This window comes from Chiloscyllium plagiosum, unplaced genomic scaffold (assembly GCF_037043375.1).
Source record: "Chiloscyllium plagiosum isolate Xiang-an unplaced genomic scaffold, Cpla_swu_hap1 HiC_scaffold_8, whole genome shotgun sequence".
NCBI lineage: Eukaryota > Metazoa > Chordata > Chondrichthyes > Orectolobiformes > Hemiscylliidae > Chiloscyllium > Chiloscyllium plagiosum.
The window spans coordinates 7,426,488-7,449,155 of record NW_028270146.1 but is presented as its reverse complement, the minus strand read 5'-3'; the positions used below and the strand labels follow the sequence as shown (position 1 = coordinate 7,449,155).

The window sequence follows — 22,668 nt, the reverse complement described above, 5'->3', positions numbered from 1 at the left end:
ATGGTGCTGTCGTCATTTCACCTATCCTCCCTGCAGCCCTCCCACTCTTGCCTGCATAGCTTGTGGACAATTTCAGGAATAGTGGCTCTTCAAATGCAACCCCCTGGGTCCCCACACCCACAGTATCAGTTTTCTGTTCCTGATCATACATCAAATTTGAATGACCTCATCTGAGGGGTGTGACCATCTCCTGAATAAAGTGTTCAGTTAATATTCCCCTTCCCTAATGCAGTGCAACGTCTGCAGCTCAGAATCCAACTCTTCAACTTGGATTTGAAGTTTCTCGATTTGAAAACACTTACTGCAGATTTTGAGGATTCATTTTGCAATTGAAACATTAACTTTGTTTCTCTCTCCATAGTTGGTGCCAGACAAGCTGAGTTTTTCCAGCACTTTGTTTTTATTTCAGATTTCCAGCATCCATCGTATTTTGCTTTTATTTGCCAAAGAGTTAACTGAGACAGAAATAATGAAGATTTGAGTGACAAAGGCTTCATATAGAATTGAACCTCAAGCAGAAGTCAATGTCTTCAGGTTAAAGACGAGGTCTGAATAGGTTCAGAGACTCTGAACTGTTAGCGTCCCACACTGCTGCATTGATACAGACATGTCAAACTACAAAATCAGAAAGCAGAGAGGTCATTTGGATTGACCAGCTCTCTGAGTAGTACAAGTCACCATCTATCTCCTTTTAAAAACAAAACATATCTCAGCATATGGTATTTTTTCAAGCATGAAGGGAGCATGAAACGATTTCTGGTGTCTGGAACCTGGACACCCTTCAGAGACAGTGTGGTCTCTATCCTTGCACATACATGGATCCCCACCTCTGCTTCAGCACCAAGCTCTAGACAGAGATTGCTTCAGGAGAACTAGGGCAGAACAACAAGTCACGACACAGTACATTATTCTGTCCAGACACAGCTAGCTGAGTTATAATATCAAGTGTTGAACTGCTGGGGCTAATCATCACCAGCGGGAAAGGAAAATGAAAGCACATTGATAGAGGAAATTTACTGCAACATCAAAACCCTCAGCTTCTCTACTCTGAATTCCACCTACAGCTTCATCTGCACTTGACAGCAAATATTCCACCTACACACTGCTGACTGCACTGATTGAAGGTCTCGCAGTACATTGTGGAGTCAAGCCACATAGATCAAAAGACCGCAAGTTGGTCTAGCAGCATGAGCGCTATCACAGAATTGTAGAACTGGAACAGAGCAGAAAGAGGCCATTCCATACATCACATCAATGCTGACTCTCTGAATGAGCAATTCACCAATGTCATTCTCCATTTCTTTATTGTCCATTCACTAGAATCACCTTTGCACAAGAAGTGAATTGGACAGATTTTATTGAAGAAATAACATTTTGGGACACAGTATTTGGAGACATGATGAGTGATGGGGAACATGTGATTCTGGACCTATGATTTTCAAAGTCTGCCCACTGGAGGCTTTCCTCACCTCATGTTTGGGTCTGTTGCAGTCTCATTGATGAAGACTGATTGCTTTGATTAGTCTATTATCATCAAATTAAAAGATCTAGGCAGACTCTTTCACCGAAATACTCAGATATTGTCCAGCAACTGAGACAAAAAATTGAGATTGCTTTTGATCTCTCAGCTAGGTTACAAAGATCTGACTGCACTTTCTGAAACAGAAAGTTTCCTGCCCAACATTTATCCCTCAATTAACATCTGCTGCTTATGGAGTTTGCTATCATAAACTATTTGCTGCATTTCCTATATAACAGTGATTCCATTTCAAAAAGGTAACTGGTTCGTTACGACTTTCTTTGGGACATCCTGAGATCAGCAATGAGGCTAAAAAAACAAGTTTTTCAGTCTTTTAGCACATGACAGAAGAAAAACCAGATAAACGCTGGTATTTTTGTCTAATCTATCCTGTCCTCACTTGACAGCATTGGGCTATCAGATACTGATCAACAACAGGAAGAGATGTTTTGATATAGTCATTCCTAAATGCTGGCAAGGTCACTATTTATTGTCACATCTCCAGTTTTACCTTGACCATGTGATTGAATGCCCTCTTCCTGAACCACTGCAGTGCAGGTAATGAAAATGCAAGGGAGAGTGACCCAGCAATGACAGACAAACAGCTGACCTAGAGATGGTGCTGTATGAACGCAGAGGGATTTGCAGCTGGTGGTGATACACCTGTTGTACTGTCAATCTAGATTCGCAGTGGCCATGGATATGGGATGCATCATCAAAGATAACATGGTGCTGCTGCACATACTGTGGATAATACTTGCAGGAGCAGGAGATACTCAAGTTGGCTTTCCTACCCTCAGTGAATAATCCAGCTGATTACTCACCCAGGCACAAAGAAGCCAATGTTTCTATGTCTCCTGTCACGATAATTAGATTAGAAGGCACAGCACAGTGCAGACAGCAAACCTTGGGCCTTCAAACTGCATCATTCAATTCCACTGCACACAGTGTACCTAAGAGTAACAGCACTGATTTAGTGGTTTATCACATCTCACATCTACATCACAAAGTTACATTCAATGACTTATCTCAGAGTTTATCCCATAGCACTGTACAGCCTATGAATTAATGTCTGCAACAGATTAATTAATGTCCAACATAGACACATGAGGTTTTACAAACAGTAGTTCAGAAAAAATGGCTAGTTGCTATAAAAGCAAAGTATTACAGATATTGAAGACCTGAAATAAAGCAGAGAATATAGGAAGCACACAGCAGGCCAAGCAGCATATTCTGTAGAGAGAAAAACAATTAAAAATTCAAGTCTTTTCAGGGCCTTGCATCAGAATGGTGATTAGTTACCAGTGCTGTTGGGTGAGGGACTATTGTCAGCCAAGATAGCAGGAGAACTTGTCCACTACTGTATTGTTTATACAATTAGTGAAACCCTGACCTGCAGACAGGGACTCAGTTGAACATACCTCTGGCAGTGTAACTCTCCCTCAATCATGTCAGGCTAGATTATTGTGCATGGAGAACTTGAACACAGCATAAATAAGGAGAAGCTTACAGTTATGGAGTGACTTTCCCTATCCAGTGAAAAATCACACAACACCTGGTTATAGTCCAACAGGTTTATTTGGAAGCACTAGCTTTCAGAGCACTGCTCCTTCATCAGGTGGTTGTGGAGAATAGGGATCCTACCCAGGAGTGTCTCCAAGGTGCTTCACAGCCAACATAGTACTTCCTGAAGTCATGGTTGTAAAGCACAAGACACAGCAGTCAACTTGTACACTGCAGGCTTCCATAAATTAACAGGAGAGGAAAGAGCATGAAACCTTTTCTTTTAGAAGTGATGTTGATTGAATGATAAGTATTAGCCAGGATACGGTGGGGGGAAAATACCCTTTTCTGTTTGTACTGGAACAGGGAGATATTTATGTCCACCCAAGAGGATAAGTCTTTCAGTGCGATGTGTCTCATCAGAAAGATGGTATCTCAGACAGTATAGCACTCATTCAGCACTGCGCTGGAACACTCAGGCTGGATCACACATTCAGCACTTGAACTGAGGATCAAACTTACAACCTTTTAACTCAGAGACAAGAGTGCTGCCCACCAAGCTGGGCAAGAGACCTTTCATAGTGGAACTTCAACAAGATCATAAAACCAAGCAAGCAACTCTCACTAGTTCAGAGGGTACAGTATATTTTATCTGGTAATGTGGCATGAGACAGTTGAAGAGTAACTACTTGAGCCAACATATTATGATGCCTAGTAACTTTAAAATCTCTGTCCTATTGTCCTACAGAAATACCATAACTTACGATGATAACATGGCTGGATGTACTAAAAAGTAGGTGCCTGGATAAAATGTCCCAATTCATTTGATGTGCCAGGATGTCTCAATATTCTACATACCTCTGTATGTTAGAAACCAACATCAGAGAGATAATTAGCATAGACAGAGGTAAGGTTTGAACAAATTAGCATCTCAATAAAATATAAGCACATTTGAAGAAGTCTTAGATGTTGGTAAAGGAAAGGTAAGGAAAACTAGTTGCATATGATTCCAGTATATTAATGATTTTTTTTGGAAAGAATCGTTTTCTTTTCAATTCATAGTGAAAACTACAAAATTACAATTTAAATGAAATATATTTCAAATGAAAACTATTTTTATTAATGTTCCGATTTTATCCTGAAGGAATAGATTCTCTTGGGTAAAGATCCCTGCAGGTCAGCTGTCCACAGACATCAGAAACAAAAGAACATTTTATGCATGATTCATGCTGGGCTATTTGACTGCAGCAGCATCACGATCGAGGCTACTCATATTCTCATCCAACATATACGCTTTCTGTACAAATGTACATTTATGTAGAGTGTTTCAGGTATTAGAAGATGTTTCAAATTATTTTATATGGTGATAAACAAGGACCAACAGAAGATGAAGAGGGTGGGTGAGTGGGGGAGAAATAGAGAGAGATCAGATGGCAGTAACAGCATGATCATTCTTTGAGAGGCTTCAAAGCAAGGATGGGGTGCAGATGTTGAATGAGGGAGCTCCAGAGGATGGGATGATGAGCAGAGAATACATGAAAAAGCAACTGGAAGCAAAATGCTGAGTGATTGACTCGTTAGAGGAGGGCTGCTAACTCAGCCCAGCCCAGACTGGGGATTACACCCGTGATGCACTGGTTCATTAATGTCCTTTCGAGAAGAAACCTGCTCTCCTTATGGGATCTGGTCTACATATGATACCAGGTCCACAGCAACTATCCTCTGACGTACATAGGAATTCACTTTCTCAAGGGCAAGTAAGTACGGGCCATCGAAGCTGACCTTCCCAGGAATGCCAGGATCCCATGAATGGATAAAAAGAAAGCTAACTGACATGGACTGGTACTGCACCAGTCTGTTACAAGAACTGACCTTCAAATCTGCTTCAGATTTTAAAGCTTTAATAATCTAAGAGTGTCTCGCTGCTAAAATGTTGACATTTAAATATTTTTTCTTCAAACGCAACAATATCTCTAATATGAGCCATTCCTGAAGAAGGGCTCATGCCCGAAACGTCGATTCTCCTGCTCCTTGGATGCTGCCTGGCCTGCTGCGCTTTTCCAACAACACATTTTCAGTTCTGATCTCCAGCATCTGCAGTCCTCACTTTCTCCTACAATATCTGTAATAGTCAATTAAACTCCAAATATCATTTTTCTGAAAGAGGTCACTGATACAATGAAATTAAGTAATGAAACTACTTGTTCTACAAAAATAGACACAGAACGCAAAGAAAGTTGACATAGAAAGAACAGCTAGTTGGCTCATCCAGGCTATCTTGCTAGTTATTCTCCGCACAGTCCCTAAACTTAATCCCCTGCTTACCCTGTGCCTGAACCCTTGAACTACATCCTGAGTCTTTCTTTCCACTGCTCAGTCAGGTCTGCACTGGGTGACTGGGATATTTTTATTATTTCAGGATGTCCCAAATCACTTTAGAGTTATTTCAAAGGTGTCATCACAATGAAAGCCAATTTGCACACAATAAACTCCCACAAACAGGAACATGTCCGTGACCAGAAACCTGTTTATGTCATCTTAGCTAAGGGACAAATGTTGGCTAAGACAGTGTGAGTGTCTTCCCTAATATTCACAGGAATTGCATGGAGTATTTTATGGGAAGACGGGCCTCAATGTAACTCATTTGAAGGATAATTCCTCCTGCAATACAGCTCTCTCTTAGAACTGCACAAGAGGTCACACCTTTGGACCTGCATCCAAGCAAAATGTGGTCAGCCTTAGGAGCGTACTGGCAGAATAAAGCAGGTCTGCCTGAAGGAGTGCACTGGGATCATTCCATAACCAGGAGCAAATTAGGCCGGAGGTATCCTTTAAGACTAGTTAACCTAGTTCTGAATATCCAAGAGATTTACCTGCTCCTCTAGTACCTATGGCAACCAATTTATTTATAGAGAACTAATCATAGGGCATTATACGCAGCATTTATTCTCAGACAGAAACAGGAAACAAAAGCAATCATCTGGAACAATCAAAGTTCAAAAATCTATTTCAGTCCAGCTACATCTCTCCATCTGTAATCGGTAAGGATTTTTTCTAAAATCTTCCTTCTTCATGGACAAAATCTAGATATTCTTATTTGTGTTCAGTTGGATGAAGATGGATACATTCTAGAACTGGGTCACTTCAATTAAACACTACCATTTCAGACATATGATGCTGCACAAATATAGCTTTACATTGAACCTTTGCTGGGACTCCATGTCCAATTCAATTCACTTTTGTATTTAAAAAAAAATTTATTTTCTTGAACTTGTATAGAATATTCAGCTGGAGCACTGTACCCAGTTTTGCCTGCCACACTTTAGGAAGGATGTAAAGGCACTGGTGGGAGTGCAGAAACGGTTCATGAGAATGGTTCCAGGGATGAGGAACTCCAAATCTGTCAATAGATTGGAGAAGTTTTCCTTGGAGATATGAAAGTTGAGGGGAGGTCAGATGAAGGTGTACAAAATCATGCAGGATCTACACAGGGTAGCTGGAGAGAAATTCTGTTCCCATTGGTGGAAGGATTGAGAAGCAGAGGACACATTTAAGCTAATTAGCAAAAGAAACAAAGAATAGGGAGAGAGTGCAGTTGAACACGTGGCTGCAAGGCTGGTGTAGGAGGGAGGGCTTCAGATATTTGGACAATTGGACTGCATTCTGGGGAAGGTGGGACCTGTACAAACAGGATGGGTTGCACCTGAACCAGAAGGGCACCAATATCCTGGGGGGTAGGTTTGCTAGCACTCTTCGGGGGAGTTTAAACTAATTTGGCAGGGGGATGGGATCCGGACTTGTAGTCCAGCAAGTAAGCTAGCTGTGTGTCAGGATGCCCAAGACTGTAGGGAGGCTGTGAAGAAGGTAGCACTGACAGGGACTACTTGCGGACACAGAGATGGGCTCAAGTGCGTATACTTCAACGCAAGGAGTATCAGAAATAAGGTGGGTGAACTGAAGGCGTGGATTGGTACCTGGGACTACGATGTTGTGGCCATCACGGAAACGTGGATAGATGAGGGACAGGAATGGCTGTTGGAGGTTCCTGGTTACAGGTGTTACAGTAAGATTAGGGAGGGTGGGAAAAAAGGAGGGGGGGTGGCATTGCTAATTAGAAATGGTATAACGGCTGCAGAAAGGAAGTTTGAGGGGGATCTGCCTCTGGAGGTAGTATGGGCTGAAGTCAGAAATAGGAAAGGTGCAGTCACCTTGTTGGGTGTTTACTATAGGCCCCCCAATAGCAGCAGAGATGTGGAGAAACAGATTGGGAAACAGATTTTGGAAAGGTGCAGAAGCCACAGGGTCGTAGTCATGGGCGACTTCAACTTCCCAAATATTGATTGGAAGCTCTTTAGATCAAGTAGATTGGATGGGGCGGTGTTTGTGCAGTGTGTCCAGGAAGCTTTTCTAACTCAGTATGTAGATTGTCCAACCAGAGGGGAGGCCATATTGGATTTGGTACTCGGTAATGAACCGGGACAAGTGGTGGGCTTGTTAGTGGGTGAACATTTTGGTGATGGTGACCACAATTCTGTGACTTTCACCTTGGTTATGGAGAGAGATAGGTGCGCACAACAAGGTAGATTTTATAATTGGGGGAAGGGAAATTACAATGCTGTAAGGCAGGATTTGAGGAGCATACGTTGGGAGCATAGGCTGTCAGGGAAGGATGTGGTGGAAAGGTGGAACTTTTTCAAAGAGCAGATACGACGTGTCCATGATATGTATGTACCTATCAGGCAGGAAAGAAATGGTCGTGTGAGGGAGCCTTGGTTGACGAGAGAGGTTGAATGTCTGGTAAAGAGGAAGAAGGAGGCTTACATAAGGTTGAGGAAACAGGATTCAGACAGAGCAGTGGAGGGATACAGGATAGCCAGAAGGGACCTGAAGAAAGGGATTAGGAGAGCTAAGAGAGGGCATGAAAAATCGTTGGCGGATAGGATCAAGGATAACCCCAAGGCATTTTATGCGTATGTGAGAAACCTGAGAATGACGAGAACGAGGGTAGGTCCGATCAAGGACAGTAGTGGGAGACTGTGTATTGAGTCGGAAGAGATAGGAGAGGTCTTGAACAAGTACTTCTCTTCAGTATTTACGAACGAGAGGGACCGTATTGTAGAAGAGGAGAGTGTGAAATGGACTGGTAAGCTAGAAGAGATACCTGTTAGGAAGGAAGATGTGTTGGACATTTTGAACAACTTGAGGATAGACAAGTCCCCCGGGCCTGACGGGATATATCCTAGGATTATGTGGGAAGCAAGAGAAGAAATTGCAGTACCGTTGGCAATGATCTTCTCGTCTTCACTGGCAACGGGGGTGGTACCAGGGGACTGGAGAGTAGCGAATGTTGTGCTCCTGTTCAAAAAAGGAAATAGGGATAACCCCGGGAATTACAGGCCTGTTAGTCTTACTTCTGTGGTAGGCAAAGTAATGGAAAGGGTACTGAGGGATAGGATTTATGAGTATCTGGAAAGACACTGCTTGATTAGGGACAGCCAGCACGGATTTGTGAAGGGTAGGTCTTGCCTTACAAGTCTTACTGAATTCTTCGAGGAGGTGACCAAGCATGTGGATGAGGGTAGAGCAGTGGATGTAGTGTACATGGATTTTAGTAAGGCATTTGATAAGGTTCCCCATGGTAGGCTTATGCGGAAAGTCAGGAGGCATGGGATAGAGGGAAATTTGGCCAATTGGATAGAGAACTGGCTAACCGGTCGAAGGCAGAGAGTGGTGGTAGATGGTAAATATTCAGCCTGGAGCCCAGTTACAAGTGGAGTTCCGCAGGGATCAGTTCTGGGTCCTCTGCTGTTTGTAATTTTTATTAATGACTTAGATGAGGGAGTCGAAGGGTGGGTCAGTAAATTTGCAGATGATACGAAGATAGGTGGAGTTGTGGACAGTGAGGAGGGCTGTTGTCGGCTGCAGAGGGACTTAGATATGATGCAGAGCTGGGCTGAAGAGTGGCAGATGGAGTTCAACCCTGCCAAGTGTGAGGTTGTCCATTTTGGAAGAACAAATAAGAATGCGGAATACAGGGTTAATGGTAGGGTTCTTAGTCAGGTGGAGGAACAGAGGGATCTTGGGGTCTATGTACATAGATCTTTGAAGGTTGCCACTCAGGTGGATAGAGTTTGTAAGAAGGCCTATGGAGTATTATCGTTCATTAGCAGAGGGATTGAATTCAAGAGTCGTGAAGTGATGTTGCAGCTGTACAGGACCTTGGTTAGGCCACAGTTGGAGTACTGTGTGCAGTTCTGGTCGCCTCACTTTAGGAAAGATGTGGAAGCTTTGGAGAGGGTGCAGAGAAGATTTACCAGGATGTTGCCTGGAATGGAGAGGAAGTCATACGAGGATAGGTTGAGAGTTCTCGGCCTTTTCTCGTTGGAACGGCAAAGGATGAGGGGTGACTTGATCGAGGTTTATAAGATGATCAGAGGAATAGATAGAGTAGACAGTCAGAAACTTTTTCCCCGGGTACAACAGAGTGTTACAAGGGGACATAAATTTAAGGTGAAGGGTGGAAGGTATAGGGGAGATGTCAGGGGTGGGTTCTTTACCCAGAGAGTGGTGGGGGCATGGAATGCGCTGCCCGTGGGAGTGGTAGAGTCGGAATCATTGGCGACCTTTAAGCGGCATTTGGATAGGTACATGGATGGGTACTTAATCTAGGTTAGAAGTTCGGCACAACATCGTGGGCTGAAGGGCCTGTTCTGTGCTGTATTGTTCTATGTTCTATGTTCTAAGCGATGGTAACATGGAATAACATTTTCACCGAGAGCAGTCAGGAGCTGTCGTGCACTACCTGAGAGTTTGGAGACAAGCTCCATCAAGTTATTTAGGAGGGAACCAAAAGAGAAAATGCTGGGAAACCTCAGCAGGTCTGGCAGCCTCTCTGTAAGGAGAGAAAAGAGCTGACGTTCCGAGTCTAACTGACCCTTTGTCATAGTTTTTGCTTTTATTTCGGAAGGAACTGGATTATCAGTGAAGGAAGAATACGCAGGATTACTGGGAAAAAAAGTGTTGTAGAACTGGTAAACTGTTCCTTGGAAGGCTGGCACAGACCTGACAGGCCAAACTTCTCTCCTTCAGTGCTGGAATCATTCTGTGATTCTGAAAGTGTGTGACTGGCCTCATAATCCTGTTGCAGGACACTGATGACATGGTTGAGTTGTAGAGGTCTTAGTATGTAACCAGTAGATAGTGCACAATATGTGGACAGCACATACATATTCAGCCAGACACCCATGGATGTGACCAACACACACGAACAACTTCATATGGATATATACAAAAAAACTGATTCACAGGATTACACAGAGTATGCACACACGGACACACTCATATAGAAACTGGGCAGAGATATGGATTGGGAACCTTAACTAAATTATCTTTCTCCCTACTAAAAAGCACTTCAATTAACTGCAATGCTTCAATTCTTTCTCTGCCTGCACTAGTTGATTTAGGCCAGACATACGAGTGGATGCAGCTCAGCCTGTGCCCTGTGATCCTGTGTCAGACACTTCATCAATATAACATAGGACAACAGAGGTGGCGTGAAAATGTATATTAAAGCAAAACTCTGCAAGGGGTTTCTGGTCAACTAGGGCAAATAAAGGAAAATAAGTTTTCTTAGAGTGAAGCTTTTATTGGATTGGCTTTTTCTAAACAGATCTGCACAAGCATCTTGAAGAGGTAGGAACATGGGATGGGATCATGTATGGAGAGCATGCCGGAGGAAAAGAACATAAGGATGTTCCTGAGCAGGGAGCTGCTCAGCCAAAGTTCCCACTCATAATTCCAACCTAATGATGCTTGCTGGAAGTAAATGGGTATACAATAGGTGAGTACTGGTTGCATTTCTGCCGAGATGACCTGCATGGTTCAAAAGCCTGTCCGTAAACATTTAATAAACTTACACAGGGACTCATGTTAGAGCTTACTGAATTATCTGATTGTTTCAGGGCAGGGCAAGGAGGTAAGACGACAAGAAAAATGAAACTATGTGGTCTGGGCCAGCTGCAGCCAAACAGCCCATCACAAAGCAGAGTACGTGCAACATCCCACCAGGAAATATTAAATATTCATGTAAACCAATGCACTAATGGCTGGTATACAGTCACCTGCCATTAATTCTGATTGGAGTAAGCAGCTGAGAGAGAAACACAGCCCTGAACTAAGACAGGTTTGGGGCAGGATGAGGAGAGGAGAGAATCAGGTTCTGTACTAATATTAACACTGACAGCTATCAGAGCTGGACAGCAACCTCTGACACACTTATTTTTAGCACTCTTTGCAAGGACTCGTTGACCTAATTTGTCTCCGGTGGAGATTATAGCTGACTACACACCTCATCTGTGCTTTTTGCTGATGGCTTTTTAGACCATGATTATTATTACAAAGCTATTCCTGGACCACACAGACATGTACCAATTGAAGGTGAGGTCATTCCCAAAGTCAAGGATGAGCAGATTAAGCAGCTGACATTGATTTCAGGATGATCTGGAATGATGCTTAATTATCTCAAAAGTAAATCAAATGCTGAACTGTTAGAGAATAATAAAGAGCAGTAGGCCTTTCAGCCCTTTGAGCATGCTGTACCAGTCAATCAGATGGTGGCTGATCAGATGTTTGCTTCATAGTCACTTCCTGCATGTCTCTTGCAACCTTCAATTTCCTTGTTGATTTAAAATCAATCTAACTGTGCTTTCAGTATATTTACTGAGCTCGTGCCAGCCCTCTTACCCTTACAGGTACCGGTTGCATGTTTGGAAGTTGCAGTTAGAGGAGCCTTGGTGAGTTTGTGCAGTGTATTTTGTACATAGTTTGCACTGTTGCTCCTGTGTGTTGGTGATGAAGGGAGTGACGGTGGTGACTGCGCTGCTAATCAAAAAGGCTGCATTGTCCTGGATGACGCTGAGCTTCTGGAGTATTATTGGACCTGCACCCACATAGATCTGGCTGCATAAGGACACTGACTGCTCTGGTACCTGTACAGTTGCAAATGGAACTTTTTGTTTCTAAACTCCAATGAGTATCGGGTCAACCTGCTTTCTGTATAAGGCCAGCCCATCACTCCAGGAGTTAGCCGAGTGAACCTTACCTGAATTGTCTTCAATACACGAGCATCCCGCTTTAAGACTGAGGTCTCAAACTATATGCAGTATTTCTGAATAATTAAGATGATAAATCAAAGACTGGTATCAGATGGCTTTAACGTTGTCATCAACTTATAGCAGTCAAGGAAGACAGAATAGGACAAAGGCGTTTCATCATCGTGAAAACATAAAAATGAATTGAGTAACTGACACTGTGATCAATCCCAGTAGTCCAGCTTTGAAGAAAGAAATTAAACTTTGAATCATGAGTAGAAAGTTGAAATTATTATGAATTAAGTGGATGAAATACAGTTTTCCATCCCATGTGACCTAATTACTTTCCAGATCTAGGGGACACTATTTAAAAATAAGAGATCAGTGATTTAAGTGGAAGGAGAAATTTAAGAGAGGGGTAAGATTTAAAAGGAAACTGAGGGGTAAGATTTAAAAGGAAACTGAGGGGTAACTATTTCAAACAGAGGGTGGTGTGTGCACGGAACAAGCTACGAGAGGAAGTGGTGATTGCGGGTACAATTGTAACATTTGAAAGGCATCTGGATGGGTATATAAATAGCAAGTGTTTATAGGGGTATGGACCAAATGCTGGCAAATAGGACTGAATTAATTAAGGATCTCTGGTTGGCATGGACGAGTTGGATAGAAGGGTCTGTATCTGTGCTGTATGACTATGACTCTAAAACACCATCACAGGTAGCCTTTACAATCGAGAAATGAATGTGAATCTCTTTGTCACTTCATCAGGATAGGGGATTGAAGAGGATTCTGTACTCTGATGGTCACAGGAAGATACTTCACACAAACACATGGATTAGATACGATATAGAAGTAGCCCAATCAGCCTTTCAAGCCTGCTCTGCCATTCAGTAAGATTTTGGCTGATCCATTTAGCTAAATTCCAATTCTGGATGTCCAGAGGCTCACTGAAGATGTTACCTAGTATGGTCATGAAACATCTGAAAATGAACCTTCCAGCTCAGCAAGCAAACCTACATCCAGAACCTCAACGTACAAATCTTCTCAAAACTTGCTAAGTTCCGATTTCCACATTCCCACCAATCCATGATAACATTTGATTCTATTCTATAACAACTATCTATCTCCACCTTTAAAATATTCAACCACGCTTGCAGCTACAATTTCTCTTCCACTGAAGCTCAGTTTTGTTTCAGGATTAGAACTTTGAAGCAATCTATGCAAAGTTTCAAATCTGTCATTTCAAACAGATTGCCAGCTTTACAAAAATGGGTTGGTACGTCACCTTGGGAAAAAACACACATGAGGAACCAGTCAGATACACACAGAGAATTAATTAAAAACAAAATTCAACCTGTGTATCAGCAGCCTAGATACTTGGAGGAATACAATGGTTGCCACGTTGCCTTCTCCCTTGAAAAACCCCCATACTGCTCTGCATTCCAGGACCGTCTGAATCAGCTTTACGAGAAATATGGTGGGCGCTGTGCCCTAAGTATCCCCAGAGCTACAGGCAAAGACTTGGACATGTCCCTTTTAATGGCATGAGCTAGTACTTGCAGTTTAGATGTCAGTCAATTAGGGAGCAGATGATTGCTACTAAGTTGGTGGGGGGAGAGGGGGAGTGATAGAGCGGGGAGCTGAGTGAGGTGGCAGGGTTAGGTGTAGTCATGCCTGGAGATTAGTCAGATGAGTCGGGGGGGGGGGGGGGGGGTGAAGATGTCAACGTGAGTGTGTCATTTGCATTGTGAGTCAGGAGTTAGACTCAACTTTAACTGTTTCACATTTCTGGGCAAACTGAAGCAAACTGCCTGATTCTATCACTTGGAACCATTTGTTTGTGAATGGGAGAGAGAGCTCTCATCTCACAGGATAGCTGACGTGATCTCTCTCTCTAAACTGATCACTGTTACTGGATCCCCACTGCTGTTGCATTACAGATTTGATCTGAACCCATTCCCTTCCTCACCTTAAGTGCCACTAACTTCTGAACATTTCCGTTCGTTATCAACTATTCGCCTGGAATCAGACAAATTTTGTTTTCCACGAGAAGGTATGCAATAATGAGCAGTGACTCTAACCTGACTTTGTTTATCTACCTCAGCATCAGGACTCTCAAATGCCTCCATCACCTTGTGAACTTACATGAACTAACTGCTCAAAAGTGCATACTGAAGCACACTCCTTCCTTGTGCACACAGCTAGGTGTAATGTTATATTATTATAGAATCATTTGGCACAGAAGACCACTTAGCCCATCGTGTATGTGTCATCTCTTTGAAAGAGCTAACCAATTAGTCACATCTCATCCATCTATTCCCCATAAACCTGAGCATCAAGAAATGGCAGTGTCTATTGACCAAGGCATCAGGAAGCCCAGTCCCAGCTATCTGATGTAAGCCAAAATACATTAGACACACAGGTTTACTGATACTCAACATTTAACACTGGATGAAGCCAACTGTCGACACTACTCTGCATGAGATGGTAACTGTACCTCTTGCCCAGGTTGTTGACGGGCGTAGCAAGGCTTCGGGAGTTTGCGGCTGACTTTCGGTGGGCTGGTCCCTTCTTGCTGCGGCTGTTACTGCCGCCACGGTTACTGCTGTCACTTTCCTCCCGGGTTGGTGTGCTGCTCCCCTTGCTGTTCAGATCCCTCAGCACATCGTAATTTATCTTGCTCGAGATCTTCTTCTGCTCCAGCATTTTCTCTATGGCTTCCCCTGCGGTGCTGGCTCGGATTGGCTCACGTTTCTTAGATGATTTTCTGGGCTTTGAAAGAAACGGAGATTTGTTGACATTAAGTCCTCTTACTCCAAGTGACTCAAAGGTAAGGGTTTGTCATGCAGGCAATCAAAAGCAGAACCTTCTGTGTATTTATTGTGTCTGAAACAACGCCCAAAGATGTTTTACAGGAGGGGAAGAAAACACAATGCGCTACAGAGTCACATTAGGGTATCTAGATCAGAGGAGACAAGGCTTAATCAAAAAAATGAGTTTGAAACAGCATTTCTGGAAGGAGGAAGGAGAGAGAGAAGTAGGAAGATATAGAAAAATTAAACAGCCGAAATTACAGCCAACAATTAATACCAGGGATGGTGTGGAGGCCAGAATTAGAGCAGCATAGATATTGTGGATGGCTGTGGGAATGGAGATGATGGAGAGAGGGAACAGTTTGCAGGATTCCATAGGTTCTAAGGAAAAGTAGACAAGTGCGATTTCAAAACAGGGTGAGAATAAATGCAACAGACAGGAATTGCTGGAGAAACTCAGCAGGTCTGGCAGCATCTGTGGAGAGAAGGCAGAGTTAACATTTTCAGGTCCAGTGACACTCAGGATTTTTGTTTCAGATTTATCGAGTATGTTCTGCCATTTAAAAAGATCATGGCTGATCTGATAATTCTCAACTCCACTTTCCTGCCTTATCCCCCAACTCCTAGCTTACTGATTAAAAGTCTATCTCAGCCTCAAATATCCTTTAATGACTCAGCCTCTACAGCCCTCTGCACTGAGGAGTTCTACAGACTCATCATCCTCTGAGAGAAGATATTCCTCTTCATCTTGGTCCAAAATGTTTGACCCCTTATTCTAAGATGAGGTCTCTTGTCCGAGACTCTCCCACAACTAGAAAAAATCTCTCCACATCTACTGACAAGTCCCCTAAGAATCTGTGTTTCCATAATGGCACCTCTCATTGTTCTAAACTTCAGTGAGTATAGGCATAAACCATGAATCTTCTTTGGACAATGTCAGTATATCTTCCCTTACAGAAGGGGCCCAAAACTGTTCACAGCACTTAAGCTGGGGTCTTACTAGTGCCTTGTGTAGTTTTAGCAAGTCCTCCTATTTTTCTGTCTCACAGCGCCAGGGATCCAGTTCAATGTTGTGGTTCTGTTCGCCGAGCTGGGAATTTGTGTTGCAGACTTTTCGTCCCCTGTCTAGGTGACATCCTCAGTGCTTGGGAGCCTCCTGTGAAGTGCTTCTGTATTGCTTCCTCTGGCATTTATAGTGGTTTGTTTCTGCCGCTTCCAGTTGTCAGTTCCAGCTGTCTGCTGCAGTGGCCAGTATATTGGGTCCCAAGCACGGAGGATGTCACCTAGACAGGGGACGAAACGTCTGCAACACAAATTCCCAGCTCGGCGAACAGAACCACAAAAACAAGCACCTGAGCTACAAATCTTCTCACAGACTTTGAATTCAGTTCAATTCCAGCCTCAGGTGACTGTCTATATGGAGTTTGCGTGTTCTCTGTGTCTATGGGGGTTTCCTCTGCGTACTCCAGTTCCCCCCCCCACAGCCAAAAGATGTGCAGCTCAGATGGATTGGCCATGCTAAAAAAAATCCTTAGTGTCCAAGGATGCGCAGGTTAAGTGGGGTTAGCCCTGTTCAAAATCCCATGTGGGGTTATGGGAGGGATGGGAATTGGGGTGGGTGCGATGCTCTTTGGAGGCTCGGTGCAGACTCGATTGGCTAAATGGCCTCTTTCTACACTGTTGGGATTCTACAATTCTTTTTGTAATCTTTCTCCATTCAAATAATATTCAGCTCCTCTACTTTATCTCAAAATGCAAAACCTCATTTTCCCACATTGTATTCCAGCTGCCAAATTTTTGCCCAAACAATCCACCTTTCTATAGCCCTCTGTAGACTCTTTTTGTCATCGCTCACTACCTACCTTCCCACCTATTTTTGTGTCATCCCCAAACTTGATAACAATACATTCACTTTCCTCATCCAGTCAATGATATATACTGTAAATAACTGTTACCCCAGCATTGATGCCTGTGGCACTCCACTAGTTACAGGGTGCCATTCTGAAAATCCGCCCCTCTTCCCAACTCTGCTTTCGATTAGTTACCAATTATCCATTCTAATATACCTCCCCAACACCATGGAATCTTGTCTTAGTAAGAAACATAACGTGGTACCTTATCAAATGCCTTTTGTCAGTCTAAACCACATCTGCTGGTTCTTCTTTATCTACCCTGCATGCTACTTCTTTGTCAGATGTGATTTCCTCTTCATGAAGTTATGCGGACTCTGCCTTGATCATATCATGTATTTCTATATGTGCTGTTATTACATCCTTTTCAAAGACTTGAACATTTTCCCAATGATGAACGTTAAGCTAACTGCACTTTTGTCCCCTTCTAATGAAGAAGAGTGCTTCAGCGGTGGTTTGGCAATTCTCAGGACTTTTCCAGAATCTAAGAAGTCCAGTGCACCCACTATCTCTGTAGCTACTTCCTTAAATATCCTGAGATGTAATCCATCAGGCCCAGGGATGTATTGAGCCTATTGGTTTCCCAAAGACTTTTTTGCTAGTGATAGTTATAGATTCTCACCTTAGGTAATTATATCTCCCCTTGATTGTTAGTTTTTGAGATCATTATTAATGTATTCTATTGTGAAGACAAATGCAAAATATTTATTCAATACTTGTCACTGCCTGGCTCCCCATTATTATTTTCCCAGCCTTGTTCTCTAAGAAGCCGATGCTAACTTTGGCCTCTCTTTTCTGGTTTATATATTTAAAGAAGTTCTTCTGCCAGTTTTGATATAACTTGCTAGTTAACCCTCAAAATTTATTTTCCCCTCCTTTTTTTTTGGTCATGTTTTGTTAGCATTGAAAAGATTCCCAATCCTCTGGTTTGCCACTAATCTTTGCCACGTTCTAAGTTATTCTTCTTTCAGTTTGATCCTATCCTTAACTTTCTGACTTAATCATTGTTGATTTATCTCCTTTCTGGAATCCTTCTTCCTCACTGGGATACATCTTTGCTGTGAATTATAAACTAATTGCTGGCATTGTTCCTCAGCCATATTTTCAATTAAACTCCTTTCCTAGTCCACTCCAGCCATTCTTCTGTTCTCCAGCATTCCAGTTATTTTGTAATTACTCTTATTTAAAGTTCCACACAGTTGTTTCTGACCAAGTTGCCCACAAACCGAACGCTAAATTTAACCATGTTATGGTCACGGTTTCCTAGGGGATCTATTACACTGAGTTTATTTATCAAACCAGTGTCTTATTTACCAGATACCAAATAGCTTGATCCCTGGCTGGATCCACAACATATTGTTCTAGAAATTGCTCCAGTATACACTATGAATTCTGCCCCATGGCTAATTCTGCCACTCTGACTATCCAATCGACTTGAAAGGTTAAAGTCAACCAAGATAAATGCAGTGCCTTTTTGACATGCCTCATTACCTCCTGATTTATTCTCTCATATAGCTATTGTTAGGGGGCTCATAGACTGTTCCCACCAACGTCCTCATCCCCTTGTGTTTTCTTACCTGCAGCCTTAAGAGAGAGTGAGAGAGAAAGAGAAACAGAATCTGATAGAAGGAAGGACAGGTGACAGGGAGATTGCACTGAGCACAAAGAGAATCCAGGCTGACAGCAACAGAGCGCGATTCCGAGAGAAAACAAAACAGGCACACATTAAAAAAGGTTTTGCAGTTGTTAAGTGACTGTCTAGTTGATAATATCAACATTATTGTCTGTCAACAAATGACATTCACTGAACAAGCCTAGAGGGCTCATGGAAACATGGAATCAGCAAAATTTACTGATGAAGGAGTGGAACATGAAGGTGCAAATGTTTGCAATTCCAAAGAATTAATAGTTTCTCGACTTCAGTTAGTAAAATCACTTCAATATGTATTACCTTCTGCTCTTTGTAAATCCCAAGCTCTTTCTCTTTGGCTATCCGTTCCTCCTTTTCTGCAAAGAAAATGTCAACATTATTTTCAGGTGATAGCTCGCAATGATTTAGTCAGTTGGCTCATCTGATGAAAGAGTCTGAAACGTTAACCCTGTTTATTGCTGCACAGATGCTGCCGGACCTGCTGAGTGTTTCCATCGTTTTCCCTCTTTAATTCCCAACTTCCAACAGCCCAGCATTCTGCCTTTGATACAAATGTGCCGAGTTCCTTCTCCAATCTGTGATCGAGCTGGCTGACCACGGCTAGCACAGCATTAGCGATACTGCAGTCAGTCTGGTTGGGAGGGATGGTCCAAGCTCTGGCTCACTGCTAACTCGTGGCTCGTGCTGCAAAATGTATTTGGGTGCTGCGTCCGTGTTCAGTTGTGACAGAATCCCTCCATTGTGTCCATCGAGTCCATACCGACACTTTAAAGAGCATCCTACCCAGACCCACCCCATCCCTGTAATCCTGCATTCCCCATGGCTAATCCATCTAGCCTGCACATCCCTGAACACTATGGGCAATTTACCATGGTCAATCCACCCAACCTGAACATCTTTGGACTATGGAAGGAAACCAAAGCACCCAAAGGAAACCCACACAGACACGGGGAGAATGTGTAAACTCCACACAGACACCTGAGGCTGGAATCGAGCCGGGCTTCTTGCTGCTATGAGGCAGCAGTGCTAACCACTGAGCCACCATGATGTGTATACTACAGTCAAATTGATTCTCAACAGAAGACAAATGGCCACTCAAACTAGAAAATACAGGTGCTTGGCTGATCTTGTGTTCAGTCTCTTGTGTCTGTAATTTTGTAATGAAGACAACCATTACCTCACTGGTGCCTTATCTGTCCTCATGACATCAGATGGTTTACAGAGTTAAGTACTATTTTGAAGCGCAGTCGCTATCAGAATGGAACGGATCTCCAAGTGTACTAAATATTCAGCACAAAAACTCTGGAATAATTTAACAGAGTGGGATTTCTGTTTATTTTTCCCCATGTGCATAGGTTAAATGACCAAGCTCATTTACATTGCAGCCTTGTGAATAAGTGTGACCGTTCCCTGTAGGATGCACACACGACTGTGCAGCTGTCAGATTCTAAGTACCTACACACAGCTCATTACTTATTCCATACTTTTAACTGTGCAGATGTTATCTAGCCTAATGAATTAATAAAAATCACAATGCACTACAGGTGATGTGGCTTTATGGTGGAGACGGAAACCACTTTCTGAAACCTCGTGGTGAAGCCGAAAATGCTGGAGATAAGCAAATTGTCAGCATGTGGAAACACTTTGGATGAAGGTTCAATTGATGTGTACCCACTCACTGGGTTTGCTGGCCTCCCACTGGCATTCACTAACCTATAACACTTCCTGCTTTTATTTCTACAAAAAAAGGCATTTGGAATTGAATTTGGGATTGACCTTGATTTAATCCCACTGATTCCAGATTGCATGGCTTGATGTGAAACGGGAACGTGTTACAAATCTCCCTGCTCCATTCTACCCTCGTCCTTAGAAACACACTTGCCAGAGTTCTGGCTCTCCAACTCCTCTACCCTTTCCAATTCTTTCCCATCTTTCTCACATATACTCACCCTTTTGCTCCTTCAGGTAATCTGCGTTCTCTCTCAGCCACAGCTCAGTTTTCATTTCCACCTCCTTCTCGTTGAGCAGATACTGCACAAAAAAAAGACAAGATACAATCATAGCTGAAGGTCACCTGCATAAGCAGCTGATGAAGCTTCAGGATGGCTAAAGTGAAAGAACAGCAATACACCACTTTCTGACAGATAATTGAAGATACATTAGCATTCCTTGTCATTCAGTCACAAAGACTGATTAAGTCCCTCCTACGACTTTTATTTATAGAGTTCCTTTAGTGCAGTGAAACATCTTAAGACATTTCATAAGAATATTATCAAATAGAATTTCGCAGAATGTTACAAGTATTTATTAGGGCAGATGACCTAAAGCCTGAGTCAAGAAGGTAGGGTTATGGGTTATGTAGAGTTTAACAAAGGAGATGTGAAAGGGTGTGTGTGTGTGTGTGTGTGTGTGTGTGTGTGTGTGTGTGTGTGTGTGTGTGTGTGTGTGTGTGTGTGTGTGTGTGTGTGTGTGTGTGTGTGTGTGTGTGTGTGTGAGAGCGAGCGAGAGAGAGAGCAAGAGCGAGAGCGAGCGCAAGAGAAAGAGAGAGAGGGGCTCAGGGAGAAATTCCACAGCTTAATGTGGAATTTCACTACAGCAGCTCAATGTATAACAAATGAATCAGGAGTAGGAATAGGCCATTCAGCCCTTCGAGCCAGCTCCACCATTCAATAGAGTCATGACTGTAACCACAACTCCATATTCCCTCATCTCCCCTGAGATTTCACCACCATTGCTTAACAAGAATCCATTTACCTCTGCGGAGGAGAAAGTGAGGTCTGCAGATGCTGGAGATCAAAGTTGAAACTTTATTGCTGGAACAGCACAGCAGGTCAGGCAGCATCCAGGGAACAGGAGATTCGACGTTTCGGGCCCTTCCTGAAGAAGGGCCTGTGCCCGAAACGTCGAATCTCCTGTTCCCTGGATGCTGCCTGACCTGCTGTGCTGTTCCAGCAATAAAGTTTCAACTCCATTTACCTCTGCCACAAGAGTGATCACCTTTTTAGGAAGAGAATTTCAAAATCTCTTTACCTTCAGAAAAAAAGGTTTTGCCTCATCTTTTGAAATGGACAGCCCTTGACTTTTAAACCAAGATTCCTTTTTCGAGATTCCCCCATAAGAGGATACATCCTCTCCCCATCCACACTGTCAAGGCCCCCTCTAGAATTTTATGATTTAATCAAGTCTCAGTTTTCTCCAGTCTATAGGGTCTGGCCTGTCCAACCCTTCCTCATAAGACAACCTGACCATTCCAGGTACTAAACCTCCTCTGGCATAGTCACTAATAACAGAGCTGTTAAAATCTGGGCTGCACAGGAGGAGTGAGTGTAGGAATCTGATGGGAGTAGGGCTCAATTAAGTCACAGAGGTAGACTCCATGTCCTTAGTTGAAAAGTGTGGTGCTGGAAAAACACAGCAGGCCAGGCAGCATCCGGGGAGCAGGAGAATCGACGTTTCGGGCATAAGCCCTTCTTCAGGAATGAGGCTGGTGTGCCAAGCGAGCTGAGATAAAGGGTAGGGGGGAGGGAATTTAGGGGAAGGGCACTGGGAATACGATAGGTGGAAGGAGGTGAGGGTGAGGATGCTGGCCGGAGAGGGGGTGGGGGCGGAGAGGTCGGGAAGAAGATTGCAGGTCACGAGGGCGATGCTGAATCCAGGGGTTGGGACTGAGATAAGGTGGGAGTAGGGGAAATGAGGAAGCTGGAGAAATCCACAGTCATCCCATGTAGTTCCGCCTAGGAACCCTCCAACCACACGGGATGAATGTTGATTTCTCCAGCTTCCTCATTTCCCCTCACCCACACCTTATCTCAGTCCCAACCCCTGGATTCAGCACCGCCCTATTGACCTGCAATCTTCTTCCCGACCTCTCCGGCCTATCACCCTCACCCTCACCTCCTTTCACCTACCCTTTATCTCAGCCCGCTTGGCACACCAGCCTCATTCCTGAAGATGAACTTATGCCTGAAACGTCGATTCTCCTGCTCCTCGGATGCTGCCTGGCCTGCTGTGTTTTTCCAGCACCACACTTTTCAATTCTGGTCTCCAGCATCTGCAGTCATCACTTTCTCTACATCCCTTAGACATGGTTCTGGCCTTCCTGGTCATTGGGACATCCTTTCTGCATTTACTCGGTCTAGAATTTTATAGGTTTCCATGCAATCCCCCATCATTCTTCTAAATT

At 43.3% G+C, this 22,668-nt stretch overlaps 1 protein-coding gene across 3 annotated transcripts in view; it reads right to left on the bottom strand.

Moving 5' to 3' along the window:
• LOC122553334 (BRF1 general transcription factor IIIB subunit b) overlaps positions 1 to 22,668 on the bottom strand; it is a 476,022-nt gene that overhangs the window by 58,658 nt on the left and 394,696 nt on the right. For all 3 annotated transcript variants that reach the window (XM_043696898.2, XM_087989567.1, XM_087989568.1), the window contains 3 exons: positions 20,435 to 20,516; positions 18,786 to 18,841; positions 14,609 to 14,883 (listed from right to left, as the gene is read on the bottom strand). In XM_043696898.2, the coding sequence (XP_043552833.1) occupies positions 14,609 to 14,883; positions 18,786 to 18,841; positions 20,435 to 20,516 (413 nt within the window). The remainder of the gene's footprint in view (positions 1 to 14,608; positions 14,884 to 18,785; positions 18,842 to 20,434; positions 20,517 to 22,668) is intronic.